This window comes from Ictidomys tridecemlineatus, chromosome 6 (genome assembly GCF_052094955.1).
Source record: "Ictidomys tridecemlineatus isolate mIctTri1 chromosome 6, mIctTri1.hap1, whole genome shotgun sequence".
In the NCBI taxonomy this organism is placed as follows: Eukaryota; Metazoa; Chordata; class Mammalia; order Rodentia; family Sciuridae; genus Ictidomys; species Ictidomys tridecemlineatus.
In genome coordinates, this window is record NC_135482.1 from 79,723,402 (window position 1) to 79,741,046 (window position 17,645).

Below are 17,645 nucleotides of genomic sequence, written 5' to 3' on the forward strand. Positions count from 1 at the left end.
GCCAAATATTGCATGTTTTCTCTCATATAGGGAAAAAAATGAAGAAGAGGGACTATTAAGGAAGGGAGAGTAGTTGGTAGGATGGTTAGGATTAAAGCAGGATATGAGAATGTGCATGAATGGAAGTGTCACAGTCAACCCCATTAATTTGTAAATTAAAATACAGTAATTAGGGTCTGGGGATTGACTCAGTGGTGGAGCACTTGCCTAGCATATGTGTGACACTGGGTTCTAGTCTCAGTACCACATATTTAAATAAATAAATGAAGATACTGTGTCCATCTACAATTTAAAAAATTAAAAAATGAATAAAATATAAAGATCCATCAACAACTTAAAAAGAATTAGAAAAAACCAGACCTATGTTATTAAAAATGTAATAAGTATAATAGACAATTTAAATGAATGCATACGCCATTTTTTATGAATGCCTGCTTTTGGGGAAATATTAAGGTAGGCCTCCTTTTAAAATGTAGAAAAGTCTTATTTATTTCTTAGTTAATTTTCCTTTTTACTTCCTCTCTGGGAAAAGTGAAGGCAGAGCTGGTCTTTCCTCTGACCGACCCAGAGGATTCCATTGGGTCCTGCTTACGGTGAGGTTAAAGGCAGCTTGGATTTGGAAAGGGGCAATCATGGCTTTCCATTGAAACCTGCTGGGAGATCATGAGTCTCTTAGAATTTTGGGATCTTCTTTCTGTCGAATGGCATTGAAGCATAAATCGTTGGTGGATGCTTGCTACAAAGTTCTAAGCTAGAGATAGCAGTTGTATTTCCAAAACAAAACTCAGAATTTCACGGGTTCTCCTACAACCTGCATTTAGGGCCCTAAAATTCATCAATTCCAGTGCCCTGCTTTCTATAAGAAATGACCTTTTGTTTTGTTTTGTTTTTAGTCAATGACATGTAACATGAAATATTTTCTGTTGGATCAAATAGAGTACATTACTTTATCAAAGGAATTAATGTGGCTATCACTTTCTCTCTCCCATTGTTGGATACTAAAGAATTTGTCCAGTCTTTGTCTTAGGTTCCTGGGAGAGACCTTATAAACCCCTGAAATTTCCTAAGGGATAGAAATGGAACCACATACCTAAATTTATGTGAAGGAGTGGTGGTGACTCACTCCTAGATGGTTTCAGGACGAGGACTGGCCATGCTGGAAAGACCAATCATATTACCATAGAGAGTTGGGGCTGTGAGCCATGTGTTATCAGCTTCTGTCTCCCAACCTGAGAGGGAAAAGGGGCTGGAGATTGAGTTCAGTCCATAGCTAATAATTTAATCAATCATGTGTACATAATGAAACCTCATTAAAAATACTGGACCTCCAATCTTGCTTGAGCTCTCTGGTTGGTAATCTTATACTGATGTGTTGGGAGAGAGATACATCCTGAAGATACAGAATGTTTGTGTTTAGGACTGTCCTAGACCTTACGCCATAATCTTTTCTTTGATTCTGATTTGTGTCCTTTATAATCAAATTATAATTTATAATCAAAGTATAGTGGTATTCTTGTGAGTCATTCTAGTGAAGTATGGAATTTGAGAGAGTTGTGGGAAGCCCCCACTTTGCAGCCAGTTGATTGGAAGTACAGATGGCTTGGTGACTTTTCAACTTGTTGCTAATAATTGAAGTACAAGAGTCTTATAGAGTACTTTGCTTGCAATCTTGGATGTCTTCAGTAACGCTGGATAGTTGATGTCTGAATTGCACTACATCCTTGTACTCACCAAACACCATTAAGAAAGAGAAGAAAAAAAAGAGAGGGAGAATTTGCTAAAAATTGACAGCTCAGTTGTAGTTATAACTAAGATATTTGAGACACTGGGCTACTTTTTTCTGATTTCCTTTTAAGGATTTTTTTCTGGGACTTGCTGTCTTCTGGGTATCACTACTGATCTTCCTGTCCTCAGTTTCTCTGACTCCTTTGATACAGTCATTATTCTAAATGAAGCCATAATGACACTTGCTGCCCCTTCATGGGCAGGTGAGGTTGTGGTTCACTGAGCTCAAATCAACAGGAATTTTGCTTTTCCTCTGTGCTGTTATCTGCATTGGTGCCTGTGAACTGCTTCGTTTGGTACTTTATATGCATTAAGTGATGATGATTTGCTTATTTAGTTCTGGTACTGGAGGGAATGCAGAAGGATAGCAACCAAAATGATTGAGGGCCAAAGGGATTTGCCTTAGAGAAAAACAGAGCAGAACCAGATGTTGTTATTTATTGGTTGAATGATCTAAGAAGACTATGGAAACCACTTATAAGCATTTGAGAATTATAATGATAGCAAGAGTTGGGGAAGAAGAAAGATGAACAGCAATAGAGGAAGACAGGAGAATGTGATGTGTACTAGTATTGGGCTGTGGAAATCCACTGGAAAGTTTTGGAGAAAATATCATTTGAGACCTGAGAAACATGATAAAGGAGATAGAGTCAATTTTTCCTTTTCCCTGTTTTTTAGTTCTTCTGGGAAAAGAATGTGTGTTGTGTTATGCTGAGAAAACAACTTTTCTGGTAAGCTTGTCAATCCTACCCAACTTCCCAAAGCTTTGAGATCTATGTCTTATTGTTCTGAGACTCTCCTGCCTTAAATTACTTGGATTACTTGGGGCTGATTTCCAGGTTCCATTTCAGATCTACTGGCTTAGAGTATCTTGGGATGGAATCAGGAAATTAGCAGCATAATTAGTGCATAAGGTGATTAAGAAACTTGGAAACTACTGGGACTCCATGGGGGCCTATGTTTAGTGAGACTGAGATGCCACAGTTTCCCTGGCATAACATACAGAAAGGAATCCAAAGGCTCACTGAGATAGCAATGTTAGGAAGCATTTATTATGTGCAAACCACATACATCCTTCTTCCCCTCCATAATATTCCTGGAGAGAGCAGATGGCTTTGCCTTCATGGAGGCATTGAGAATGACATTATTAGGAGCACCTGCAGCTCTGGGATGCACTCTGATGATTGCCTTGTGTAGGCTGAATGTGATATGTGTGGAGATGCTGCTCAGATGGGCTCTCTGGCATCAGTGGAGTGATAAGATCCTGGAATATCAGAGATCAGTTGGGTGCAGTTTATATCATGAGGAACAGTAGGAATGCATTGGGCATCCGAAAGTTTTGACCTGAAGGCATCAAGGTGGTGAATCATGTTTTGTTCCTAGAAATGAAATAGATAGGCCTCTAAAATGTTGCTTGATTTATATGCTGCGGAAAATTGGTGCAAGACCAGGATCAGGCTCAAGTTGCCACAATGGAGATTTCTGACGTCTTAGCCAGTTTCCAGACCTGTGCCAGCTTGTGAAGATGGAGCTGATTGAATGAAATGGAATTGGGATCTTTCTGAGGACTTCCTCCCCACCCCCCAGTATAAGTCTCTTTCTGGGATACAGCCTGTTGTGTGTGTGTGTGTGTGTGTGTGTGTGTGTGTGTGTCTGTCTGTCTGTCTGTCTGTCTGTCTGTCTAAACCAGAGCCATTTTCAAAGCAGAGAATTAAAAAAGAGTAATGGAGTTTATGTCAAGCTCCTGGCTGTGAGATCCTAGAGGCAGACAGCTCAGAGCCCTTCCCTTGCCTCCCCTTTGGTTCCAGATCCTGTGACCTTTCCTGGGAATGGATGTGGCCATGCTGGAAACCATCAACTCTGATTTCTGTGAGCTTACTGCCCCACCTTTCTGGGCAGTTTTACAAGAAGACAGAGAGAGTTCAGATGGAGAAGGGTCGATTTGTGCTCATGTTTTGTCAAACTATGGAAGGTTTGCAGACAGAGATGGTTATTAGGATTATTTCAGAAAAAAAATATTTTTATTTCCTACTGTTTGGCCTAGTTTTAAATTTAAAAAAAATGAAGGCTAAACCAAATAAAATGAGATTCTTAGGGTTGAAAAGGAATGATGATCTTTTCAGCTTCTAACATTATATAAATTCATCTGTTCATTCAGTAAATTTTCATTTAGAATCTAGTGTGTGCTGAGCGGGTTGGATATGTTAATGGAAAGAAATTTGCTTCTTACAATCAATAAGAAAATGCTCATAACTTTTGAGTAATACAGCTAGTGAATTTTAGGAAAGTGGTAAAATGCCATCACAGAGGCACCTTTAGGGTGAAGTGCACTGCTGTTGAGAATTTTTTCCAGGTGGACTGTCATCCTGCCTGGAACTCCTGTGTGGATGTTTCTGGTTATTGAAGCAGTCGATCTAGTTTAATTATTATTACATTATTATTATTTTTTGGTGGTACTGGGGATTGAACCCAGGGGTGCTTTCCCACTGAAGACAGGGTCTAAGTTGCTGAGGCCGGATCCTCCTGCTGCCTCCTGAGCCAGTGGGATTACAGGTGTGTACTACCATGCCCCACTTGATATAGTTTAAATGCACAGATATTTACTAGTTGAAGTGCTAATTATTTTTTTGAGCTAAGTCCTCTTAGTATTTTGTATACTAATGGTTGAAAACTCAAATCCTGAAAGGGTTGGCTGATGTGGTAATTGAGTGAATTGAGCCGGATGGGAGGTTATATTCTTTGATATATAGAATTTTGCATAGCAGGCATATGGGAATATCCTCCTCTTCCAGAAATATACTTTCTTCCATTTTTCTTCAGTCATTTTGACTGTCTTTTGATTTCCCATTTGTGATAGTAATATAGGCCCAAGAAACATTGCACTCTCTTTTTACTAAAAGAAAAATTGTGTGTGTGTGTGTGTGTGTGTGTGTGTGTGTGTGTATGATGATAGATGAATGGCATCAGGTTAGGAATACAGTAGAAATTGGCAGAGACTATGGCAAATTGTGAACATTTGTCTTATTGAAATGGGCACTCAAATATTTCTGCATAGCCATATAACCCCAGAGTTGTCAGGTCCAATAATGTTTCAAGGTGAACAGGAAATTTATCCAAATAAACATCTGTTTTGTAAAATATTGGTAAATTTTACAAAGAAAAAAGATATAAAGGTGAAACAAAACAATTTACTGGCTAAACCTGGCTCTTAGGTAGCCTGATTACAATGTTGTTATTGGATCTTACTTTCCCTTTGGGGAGCTTCAGTATTTCATTTGTTCGTCATGTTTATTCATACAAAAAAATATATTGTGCTACAACCATGAGTGTGTTAGACACTGGGGTCCAGCAATAAATTTGACCAAGATCTTTCCCCCCAGAGAACTGGGTATCATTTCTCTCTGTCATCATCCCCAGGTTGAACACCCCCTTCCACAAACCTACCTTCCTGAGACTTCATTACAGAGAGCTTCTCCCTCCTCTACTCCTAGAGCCCTCTTGTGAAGGTGCTCTAGGGTAAAGAAGCACTCTGGAGGTCTCCTGTTCCATGCTGGATTCCACCCACCTTGTCTCTCCTGCCCACAGGTAGAATATTACCTTCTCCAAAATCTTTGCACCTGGTAGTTTCTCCATTGCTAGAATTCTGTCACTATTACTTATCTGACTAACTGCCTCTCTTGCTCCTAGTATGTGGTCAACCATTTAAAGGCACATGTCCTATCTTCTCTTTGTAACTCTGGGCCTTGAACTATTCCTGATGTCTAATAGGTGTTTGATAAGTCCTGTTGGAGTACATTGAAATGAAAAAGAGTTTGACTTGTACATTTCCCGATCTTTTTTTTTTTTTTTTTTTTGCTGGGGATTTAACTCAGGGGCATTCAACCACTGAGCCAAATCCCCAGCCCTATTTTGTATTTTATTTAGAGACAGGGTCTCACTGAGTTGTTTAGTGCCTCGCCATTGCTGAGGCTGGCTTTCAACTCTGGATCCTCCTGCCTCAGCCTCCAGAGCTGCTGGGAGTACAGTGTTTGCTACCTTACCCAGCAGTTCCCTGTCTTTCTGTTGATGTTTTGGTCTGTTTACCCAGGACACACTGAATCTCTGAGTTGAGGGGAACTAAAAACTTCTGGGCAGTACCAGGTACACTATTTTAATCTGGATTGGCAGCATTTTGTTCTGTTTTACGTCCCTCTTTACTCTTACCACTATTCAGTTTAATCCTATTAAAATTCATAATTTCACCCATTTAAACTCTGTGAATATCAGCAAATTAGCACTCCTTCCCCAATACAGGTATTTTTATAATCTTCATAAGGATACATATTAGTTTCATTTAAATCTTTGATAAAAATATTGGACAAAGCAGAGATAATATTGGAAAGCTGTGACATACAGAGGAGGTCTCAGTGCAAGGAGGCATTGATTTATTACTCACCACTCTTTGTGTTTGCTACAGATCCATCTTAGGCTATCTTCTGGGCAAGGAGATTGCAAGAGATTTTGATAAATGTCTTTGTTAAAATAAAGATGTGATGTATCTATCACTCTCCTGCTTCTATTAAATTAGGAGGTTCATCAGTTAAATCCTCTTTTTGTGAACCCCTGTTGGCTCCCAGAATCAGATCTTCTTTTTTTTTCTATTCTTGCAAACGGGATATGTCCTAAAAATTTGTTAACATTTTGTCTCACGGTAACTTGACTGAAGTTTGGAGAATTCATTCTTCATCATTTTAGACTTCTTAATAGATCTTGCTATTTTTATAATTAGCATGGTGAGATGCATTTTTGCCCACACATGATCTTTGAATACTTTTCTGGTTATTTCCTCATGAAAATCCCTAGAAATAAAAATTTTTGTCAAAGAGTATACACTTTTTAAAGGCTTTCATGCAAACTGCCTGTCAAAGATCCAATTTGGATACCCAGAAAATGCCTGTGAGATGCTGTTTTCTCTCATCATCATCACTGATATGAATTGCCAAGGTCTCGGCTTGGCACAGAATCACGAGCCACCACACACCTTGTAGATTCAAACAGCAATCCTTTATTCCCGAACTCACACCGGCTGTCTACAAACATGTTCTGGGGAAATCCAAAATCTGCCCGCACAATTTACCTACTAAATACTTTCTCTCCAGGAGAACTCAGTGGGAACTCAGGCAGCAGGCACGCCCTACTCCCAGCAGCAATAATCTTCAACTTCCAACTTCCCTAAAACTCCTATTGTCTTAAACCGGGCACGCCCTAAACCCTAGGACAAGGATACTTCCTCAAACCTGCAGGATACACCCTAATCCTGGATCCACCCTGGTCATTGAGCAGGGTCACCTTTCTCAAACACACATGCAAGGTCACAGCAAATTTCCAAGGCAAGTCCATTTAACATGGGGTACGCTGGCAAGGATTTCGACGCATCATTCCTACTTGGCAAAGTCCCTCAGCAATGAATGAATTTTAAATGGATAGTTTAGTTGTTCTAAAATGTTCAGTGAGGAATCAGTCTCAGGAGGATGGACTTATAGCAACTGTGTCCAACTCTTTGAGAACCACACCTTGGTCTTACCTTCTTACATCTCCAGACCGGAGCTTTCTGATTTCTGGCAACTTTGTCACTACATGTGGGGTCCTCCTTCCTTGGAATGTGGTGCTGTTCTTGCTTTATTTGAACCTGCCTGTTTCCCTAGTTTACTGCTCATTCCTCTTCCCCTTGTTTGGATTATTTCCCATCATGCATCTGTAGAAAGGGTGCTGATGTGTGCAGGCTCATGGATCTGCCTACACACAGCTGGGTCCAACCTTGCGTCAATGCCCTTAGTGTAAGGGGAGTCCGGCGGATCATCGGAGGGAGAGACCACACAAGAGACTTACTCCATGCAATTGGCAAAAGGGGATTTATTGGGGATCCATTCCAGCGCGCTGGGACTCTGTGCTCACTCAAGGAGGGAGAGCAGCCCAGAGCCCAGAGCAAAGGTCAAGCAGAGCTTAAGTACACTTTTTGGAGAGGGCGGTGGGCTTTGCATACATCAGAACAAATCATCATGAGGCGCGGGGAAATTGAACAACAACTCTGAGATGTGATTGGCAAATTCATTGGCGGGAACAGCTCGGGCAGGGGTGATTGGTCATTCGTAAGCGGGTTACACATTCAAACTGATTAGTTCGGGCCCTGTGACAAACTGCACAGGGCCCTAGGCTAAATGGCCAGTAGGGCGTTGTTTTAACTATCTCAGGAATTCCAGGTTCTGGGTTTAACAGAGGAACTTAATACCTAATCTTTTACATTCAAGCTTTCCAGCTTAGAAACTTTACCCTTTCATTAGTTGAATCCCATATAACAGTCCATTTTTTCCAGGTTTGGTTTTGAATTATGGTTACTTCGTTAGGAGTGGGAGTGAAGGAAGAGTTGATTAGTAACTATGACATTTGGATTCATATGCCCAAATAAAGCTTGAGATGATTAAAATTCTGTAGGTGAAAGCTGTGCATGAATCAAGTCAAGTATTTAGAATATGCATATGTCATCTCTAGAGCTGACTTGTGCAGTCTGGGTGATTTTGGCAAAGAGGAGTGGTTTCTGTAAGAGAAGAAAATCAAGGGCATGTGAAGAATGACCTCGGGTTACTGGACTGGAGACTAAGGGTGTGTATGTTCCTCTAAAACATCTAGACCCTGTCCAGGCATTTTTTTCTATAATCCCATAGACTCAATCATATGTTATGTTACTAAATTTAAAACAACCTTCAGATGTCTCTGTTCTGCATTTCTGTCTCATGAAAGTATTTTTTTATAATGTTCAACAACTGACTTCCCTTCTCTATGTGGTTCTCATTTCTTTGTCATAGTCTTAATAAACAGATTCTGAGACCTGGGAATCTGCATTAAAAACATCTAGTACAGATTTCTTAAACATTATGGTTTTGCTCATGTTTTTTTATTTCAGCTGCAGCTGGTAATAGCAGCTGGTAATGCCCCAAAGATTCCCCTTGTGGGATAGTAATTAGATGATGCCGTTGTTACCGCTGTTGACCGGTGACGAGTTCTTGCTCCCCGATGTTGAAGAATAACACCAAAGAAGCACGCTGAGGCAAGGTCAGAGTAGAAATTAGAAATTAGAAATTTATTAAAGGACAGCAGAAAAGACTTCTCCCGGAGGAAGAAGGGGACCCAGGAGGTGGAATCCATGGAAGTGCGGTTATCTCCCCTTTTTATAGTTCTGGTGATGGAATGTAGGTTGGAAGGCCCGAGGGGTGGGACACCAGTGGGCCAAAGAAGTAGTCTGAGCAGGAAGGACTTCATTATCACTTCTTTGTGATGGGCTATCTTCAAATCTGCTGGGAGCTAATCATTAATACTTCTCCCAGGTGGACTTTGGCCTAGGGCCTTTTCGGGACTTCACTAACATTCCATGAATTGTCCTGAGTTTTCCCTGAGTCATTCCCAGCATGGCCTCCATTTTAGATTTCACTCAGTATTAGACCCGATTTACCTAACTACACTGACTACCTAACTTTAAATCTGGCTTCCCAGTCACATGCATAATATGGAAATGTGGCTCCTGGTGGCACCATAGGTGAGAGAACACATTCGTGTCTGGTTTGTCTGAACTGTGGCCATAGTCACAGGCTCCTGTTTTCTGTTCATGTGCAGTGACTGTGGCTCTGACCCACAGCACTGTGAACTTCATTTGAACACTTGGTTACTTTGGAGTAGCTGGCAGTGAGAACAAGACTATTATGAGAGGGGTTCATATCATCCACAGGGTGCAGGAAAAACAGGTTGAGTACCTGCTTTTGCTGCCTCAGCGTGGCCAAAGTTTCCTGAAGTGACATTGTATTATATATGCATTGATTTCTGCAGATAGGAAAATTAATTTGGAGATAGTAAAAAAAGTGGTTCATACTCAAATCTATCAAATAATGAAATGTTGGGAGTCATTTAAAAATAATTACTCAAATAGCTTATCTGTATAAATGATAGAATCTGTCTGCTTTCTTTGTGCTTGTGTTGTGTTTGAAGTTAGCACAGGTTTTTATTTTTTAATTTAATTTTTTTTTTTTTTTTACAGGCTAAACATATTTTTGACTGGCATGAACCCATTCTACTTTCACGCAGTAAATGTAATTTTACACTGCTTAGTGACCCTCGTGCTGATGTACACCTGTGATAAAACCGTCTTCAAGAATCGTGGACTTGCTTTTGTTACGGCATTACTTTTTGCTGTGCATCCTGTTCACACAGAGGCGGTGAGTATAATTGGAACTCAATGAAATAACAACCAAAACAAATGTATTTGTATGTATCAGCTTAACTGATCTTTTTTTTTTCTTCCTTTCAAAACGAGGTGAATTCAAAGCTCTACTGAAGTGTTTATCTTTATATAAAAATCATTCTGCTTGACCACTTTTCTTTTTGAATGTTCAAATTGACTTTTTTGCACCTTGAGGATTTAACTGCTTTTTAAAATAGCCACTATTATTAGTCCAAGTAATAGTACATGGTCAGTTTTTTTATTTGCAGAAAATTTAAATCCTAATGCGTCTTTAGATAGCAAGGGGCATGTTGAGATACTTGTCATGCTAAGTCATTATTCCTGCCCTATATTTCTGTTTTACTTTTGCTCACTGTGCTTTGTATTTATAATATTTGTGAAGAAGAACTTTAAGAGCTGGAGGAGGACCAAAACAGAGTGACATCCTTAATGTTGGAAAGAGACTTAGGAGGCTTACCAATTATTTTCCAAGTTATTTAATAAGAGGTGTAGTTATTTTGTAGTTGATGAAAACTTTTGTTTTGAAATTATTGATAGTTTGGATCTATGGCCCCTTTAAAATATTAATTATGCACCAAATGAGGTGGTATTGTTAAGCTCCCTTGTTCTACATCTTAGTAACCATAGCTAGTTTATTTAATGTGCATTGCTAGAGGCAGAGGACTTCTTGCCAAGAGTACATGGCCCCACAGTTTTTTTAAAGGAGTCTTTTGCAGAGCCTTAGCTGGCATACAGACACTTTCCCAAAGTCGATCGTGTAAGAACACACTAGCAGGGAAGATGGCACATTGGTTCTCTTTCCTTAACTTATTCTCTCACCTGCCCTTCTCTCATTTGGACAAAAATAAGAGCTGGGTGTAGGAGCATGTCTACAATGTCAGTGGCTGGGGAGGCTGAGGCAGGAAGATTTCAAGTTCAAAGCCAGCTTCCACAATTTAGCGAGTCCCTAAGCAACTTAGTGAGACCCTGTCTCAAAATAAAAATATTTAAAAAGGGCTGGAGATGTGGCTCAGTGGTTAAGCACCCTGAGTTCAATCCCTGGTACCAAAAAGGAAAACAAACAAACAAAACCCAAACCAGGAATACTGTCATACATCAGAATCTACCATGCCTGAGGCATGCACACCCCTGAGTTTCCTTATAAAGGAACAGATCTATTGGGGTCAGGAGGCTTTCTTCAATTAATACATGATACATTGAGGAAAGAACTTGTGATCTCTCCCTGTCTTATGTGTTTAGTCAGCGTTTTTGAGGCTGTAACTTAAAGACCTAACATGAACAATTTTGGAAGAATAAAAATTTATTTATGGGCTCACAGTTTCAGAGGTCTCAATAGACAGCAGCCTTCATTCCTAAGGGATGGAGGTGAGGCAGAACATCATGGCAGAAGAATGTAGTGAAGGGAAGCAGGTCACATGATGATCAGAGAGCAGAGAATGAGATCTCCACTTGCCAGATACAAAAATATACCCCAAAGCTCCTCCCCCAATGCCCCACCTCCTCCAGCCACACCCACCTGCCTTCAGTTAACACTCAATTAATCCCATTAGGTGATTAATTCAGTGAGTTAAGGCTCATCATTTCTATAAACCTTGCATTGTCTCACACATGAGCTTTTAAAAAAAATATATATATATATATATTTTTTGTTGTTGTTGTTGTTGTTGGTGGACCTTTATTAATTTATATGCAGTGCTATAAGAGTCAAACCCAGTGGGCCTCACACATATTAGGCAAGTGCTCTACCACTGAGCTAGAATTTCAGCCCACTCATGAGCTTTTGGGGGACACCTCACATCCAAACCATAATGTGTATTTCTATGAAGAATACAATGTGGTATTAGAAATATGGATTGGTGGCTTGTGTTGATGTTCAGTAATTATAGAGATGCACAGTAGTATGTTTATTTGAACCGACCTAAGAAATATGATTTGACTAATTGGTTTGATACTGAGAATTGATTTGGGCAATCAGGTTGTATGATGGCTATTTTCCACAAACAGAATTCTACACCTTTAAGCCCAAGGTATTGATAAACTTGTATGTGTGTGTACACATACACACACACACACATACACACACACACAAACTGATAAAAATCATCATATAAAAAATGACATTGTTTAGGTAATTTTCCCTACTCTGAGTACAGTAGACTGGACAAGATGCCTGTAAGTGAAAGAGTGTGAGGTATAAGTAATGGTCCTTTGGTAACTTTTGGTAGAGGATTTTTGCTTTACTTCTACAAAACTCTGAAAGTAAATGGCTGTAATGCCAGTTAACTCTAATGATGGATGTGTTTAAATTCTTTGCTTTTGACCAAATTAGAGGAGGACCTGGCTGATTTGTCAGCTGGTAGATCATTTAAAAATTGTGTAAGATGATAGATCACTTTGTGATAAGTGCTGGTAACTTCAGAGTTCCAAGAATTAAGTCATTGCTATAACACGAATACTTCATTCTCATTTATGTGGATAATCTATATAAAGGTGATAGGAGGAATAGAATTGGTGCTTCATGCTGTCTCATTATTCTGAACGCAAGGTAAGATTCAGTCACAGATAGCTAAACACATAATTGAAACTTGCTGCACTTATCAAAATATAAGCTTTTATATTTAATAATTATCATGTTTTCTATTTTAGTTGTGATATATTGAACAATTATGAATTAATAATATTGGGTACAGTGACACAGAGTTAAAATTTTAACCTTTAGAGGCTTTTGGCCACATGAAATTTAAAAAATCAATTTAATTATGGGTAGGGGGACACAGCTCAGTGGTGAAGTGCTGGCCTAGAATGCACAAGGTCCTGGGCCTGAATTCAATCCCTAGCACTGCAAAAAAACCAAAAATTAAAAATTAAATATGAATTTTTACTACAGAGACATAAGATAATAAAATATTTTTAAGCATAAGTATGTAATACATTTAAAAATGTTGAGGGGGACATAAAATAGAAGTATAAGTTCAAGGAGACAGGGTGTCAAAAGTCTACTATTCAAAGAAGAGCCTATATGTGTTCCTGTAAAGGGCAGAGAAAGCGCTTTGAGCTGCTTTCGTGTCCATATTCCACTGGGTACATTTAAAGCAGTAACACGACCTTATTTTAGAACGCCAGCATGACAGACTTTAGATACAAACTTAATGAGATGAGAGAGATACCTGAATTTTAATGTTCTTTTTGGTCCTAACATGAAGAAAAATAATCAAAGATTGCCAAACCTAGCCATATAAAATATACAATGCTGGGTCAGTGTTGTGTTTTAATCTAAGACCACAGACCAATATTTTGTTTCTGACAAATAGTTTTTAAAGTACAGCTGAAAATCTATACTTAAAGTGTCTCGGAGTCAATTATCACAGGAAAGATCAAACAAGTAGGGTAACTGCAGATGTAGTTCAATGGTTTCAGAGGGAAAGCAGAAAGCATGGGCCACTTGGGACAGTGTGAACATGAGCTGATAGTGTTTAGGCTGGGTTTGAAGCAAACAGGTAAATCCTATTAGCAAAATGACCTTTAAGCAAGGGTTTCAACAGGTTTTTGTGCTAATAAAAATACAATCCATATAGTAACACAATTAAAGGTGCAAAGGAGACAAGAGGTGGACATGTTAGGGAAGATACTTACATTTGCAAGAAGATGAGGGAGATATAGAGAAGAAGGGACAAAATTTGACCTACAAAACAATTTGTACTGCAAAGTAAATAGAGACTGCTATTTCATTATAGATTTTATGGAAATAGAAAGAAAGATGTACTTGATAGAAGATATAGTGATAAATTATTTAAAACTATTTAAAACAATAGAAGACCTTGTTATGGTGGGGGAAGGGAATTACTGGGAAGTTTCTCCCTTTTGTTAAAAAAGAAAAAAAGTGAGACCAGACCATAAGTTATCTTGAACAGGATGGGGAATTTAAAATTTTGAGATAGGATTTAGTTTAAACACATTGATATGATCATATATAAACATGCTGATATGATTAAAGGCTTCCTTTATTCATTGTGAGATCATCAAATAGCTGATGAGTATGTGCTTGGTGTAGGGCTGCCTTCTCTATGCTGGGGGAATAAGTGAATGGACAGCAGGGACCCCATCCACAGGTTGATGTTCACCAAGCTCATAGAAAAGCAAAGAAAAATAGGCACATAAATAGATACAAGACAAAGCAAGATGTTGTAATAACACAAGAACCCTAGAGGAAAGAAGCATTATTTCCAATATAAATATATATAGACAAATTCATTTTGTTTACTCACTCTTTCAACAAACATTGGAGTGCCTATAATAAACTGCCTATTGAATAGATACTCTGCTGGACAATTGCAAAAAAAAAAAAAAATTAGAGGCAGACTTACTTTACTTTAGTCCCTGATATTCTTGGAAATGTTTCCTGACATTGTATTTCTTGGGAAATACGATGTTTTGCTGAATCCTGAATCATAAGAAAAATCAACAGAGAAATTGGGAAAATTACAATTGTCTTCTGAGAAAACCCCATCACCACAGAGACTTTACTGGTTTGAAGAAATGCACTTAAATCAATTGGAAGCAAGAGGAGAAAAAGCCAATATATGGAGTTCCAAGGTCAAGGCCATTTCCAGAATGGGCCAGGAGGACTTGGGAGAAAGTTAGTTGTGTTCTGATTAGATCAGGCTGGCATGTAGCTGTTACCACATGCTAAGTATATGTTCCTGGCCCTGTCTGATGCTGAGGAACTCAGTCTTACAAATAAAATAAACATTAATAAGTCTATAAAATAGCATACTTTAAAAAAATCATATGAGTGGTGTTCAAAAAATACCAAGTTTTGAGAGCAAGTTAAGTCCTAGTTAGCAATTCCCACACATGATTCTATTACTCTTGCTAGGAGATCTGTATTTTACATTATAGGTTGAGCATCCCTAATCCCAATTCCCAGTTCCCAAATGTTCCAACTCTGACACTTTTTGAGTGCTAATATGATGCTGCAAGTGGGAAATTCCACACCAGACCTCATGAGGTAGGTCACAGTCAAAACACAGGTGCACTAAAAATATTGCATTAAATTACCTTTAGGTTGCGTGCATAAAAAGTATATGGAAACATAGATGAATTTTGTGTTTAGGGTTCCATCCCTAAGATATCTCATTATGTTATGCAGATATTCCAAAATCTGAAAAACATTCGAACTCTAAAACTCAGGTTTCAAGCATTTCAGATGAGGGATACTAAGCCTGTTTTGAATTCTATGCACTGATGCTTTCCCAGTGGGTGAACATTTGTTAAAGGCTACATTTTCCAGGTTACAGCTACCCTCTTGGTGGTATAGACCTTCAACTTGGGGCCAGAATACATGCTGTTCTTTTGCCTATGTTTTTCAGTTGCCCAAAACTGACCAGTTGCTTTTTTATTTTCTAATGAACTGTACAATTTCAACCACATTGTCATAGCATCAAGTCCAACTGGCTCTGACTTCATATTCCCTTTCCATTCCCTATTGCACCCCCACTTCTTTTCATGTGCTCCACGCTCTTCATCACTTTCTGCCCTTCCTTCCAGAAGCACTCCATGTATCCTCAGACCTCTTTCCCTACTCCCATCCTCTGACTGGAATGCATCTCTGTTCCCTTCCTGCTGAGGCTTCCATTCCCCTAGTCTTGAGCTTTCTGAAATCCTCCTTGTCCATCTTTTCAGTATCGGATTGCAAAACCATTCCCCTGTGACGCCTTCCCAGATCCTACAGTCAAAATTAAACCCTCCAGTCTTCCTGGCAGTGATTTTTCCTCTTGTGTTGCATGTGGTTTCCTTGTATCATATTTAATGCCCTCTTCTAACTCCACCAGATGCTCAAGTCCTCGAGGCAGGGTGTATCCCTCCAGTTGGCACAGACCTTGGCAGATAGGCACTTGGAAAATTCTTGTTAACGGGAATAAAATACACAGTTATTGAACATGATGATCTTGACTAATTGAATCACTAGAGTGGCTGCTCTAGCAGACGATGATGAACTCTTTGCTTTTAGATATCTAATTCTTTGTCCCAAAGATCCCAGCTCGAAGGTGTACAGAGCAGGTGTTTGTTGAATGCTTATTGGTTTGGTTTGGTAAAGAAGCCTATTAGTGTCAGCACTAAAGTTTCAATGTCCTCTCTGAGCTTCTGCTCAAAGGGTTACTACATTCTATACATCCAGGATGTATGTTGTTGCTGCTGCTTCCAAAATGGCTGAAGGGCTTAAGGACACCTTTAATGCTTTAGGTATGCCTGCCTAGCTTGTAATTGCCTCACTCCAACTTGCTACTCCTGATATCAGTTTGCAAGTCTTGTTCTTGGCCACATTGGTGATACTGTAGAGAGTGTCCCTCCAGGCCCAGACTCTAGGCTTTCTTCTGAGACTGCAGCAGGCTAGATGGCTCTCTGTGGAACCTTCAGGAAGTCTTGCAGTGTCGCTCAGCTAAATGCTCAAGGAAGCAGAGGTGCAGACTGAGTGGATCTAAGCTTCACACATGACCTGTGCCCAAGTGTTGCTTTACTAGTTCTGAAGTAAGCCTTGACAATGGTGATACGACACTGCCTCTGCCTGCCTCCCTTGAGTCATGCGGTCTACCTGATTTGTCAATCAGGTTCCTTATAGATTAAGCAATCAATGAACAGTGTGTGGTCCAAGCAGCCAAATTAGGTAGTAGCTTTCTCTCTCTGCTGCCGATACAATTCTGTGTCTGTGTTTAGGTTTCTCTTATAGATTGGACTACACGAAGAGACTAGAATTTTTCTTAATATGTGACTTGCTGTCAATTGGTATGTACAATATGTCAGTATGTACAGTATACTAATTGTCTAGTTAGTATATTTATACATATTTTAACTATATATTAGACTGCCTAATAAAATTGGATTAAGATATCATGTATGTACATCTTAAAGTGAAAAGACAATTTCCACAATCCATACAGGGAAACCTTTGTGAAGAGTTGTACTCCCTTTCTCTGAAGGGAAAAGGAGGAAGGGCACTGGTGTTCATCAGCTGGCAATTTCCATGTGTCATTAGTGACAACAATATGTGAGGTGGGGTTGTGATATTCATATAAAGATAACCCCAAATCTCAGAAATTGAACATAACAAAATCAAGTCTCAATCAGGTGACAAAAGCCATCTTTGCTGCTGGTGGATGGGCCACTCCCTGCTGTGCCATTGCTTCTCCCTGTGACCACAAATTGTGCTCTAGTGATGAGGATGTTCAGGGGTCTGCATCCCAAGAAATTATTTTCTGCTCTTGTTGATGGATTCTCCAACACACCGTGGGCCTCAGGTGCTCTCCTGATTTAGGTGATGTTGTTTTTGGTGCCCGAAATGTCACCTTTTCTCATTTCCCTCATGAACTGCTCATCTAGCTCTTTGGAGACCTTTTCTTAGAAGCACTTAAAAATTTAAAAATCTGTATCCCATTTTTTCCTTTACAGTTTTATTTCTTGGACTTTAGAATATGAAGAGAAATACACACATCTTGTGAGGCAGAATAATACGAGTCATCTGCTTCTCACTCCACTTCCATTCCAGTCCCCCTTTGAAGTAACACATTTTTTGAAATAACTTTAAACTTAATAC

At 39.3% G+C, this 17,645-nt stretch overlaps 1 protein-coding gene across 5 annotated transcripts in view; it reads left to right on the forward strand.

Annotated features, from left to right (window-relative positions):
- Tmtc1 (transmembrane O-mannosyltransferase targeting cadherins 1) overlaps window positions 1-17,645 on the forward strand; it is a 254,647-nt gene that overhangs the window by 7,790 nt on the left and 229,212 nt on the right. For all 5 annotated transcript variants that reach the window (XM_040280843.2, XM_021719896.3, XM_040280846.2 and 2 more), the window contains exon 2: window positions 9,851-10,028. In XM_040280843.2, the coding sequence (XP_040136777.2) occupies window positions 9,851-10,028 (178 nt within the window). The remainder of the gene's footprint in view (window positions 1-9,850; window positions 10,029-17,645) is intronic.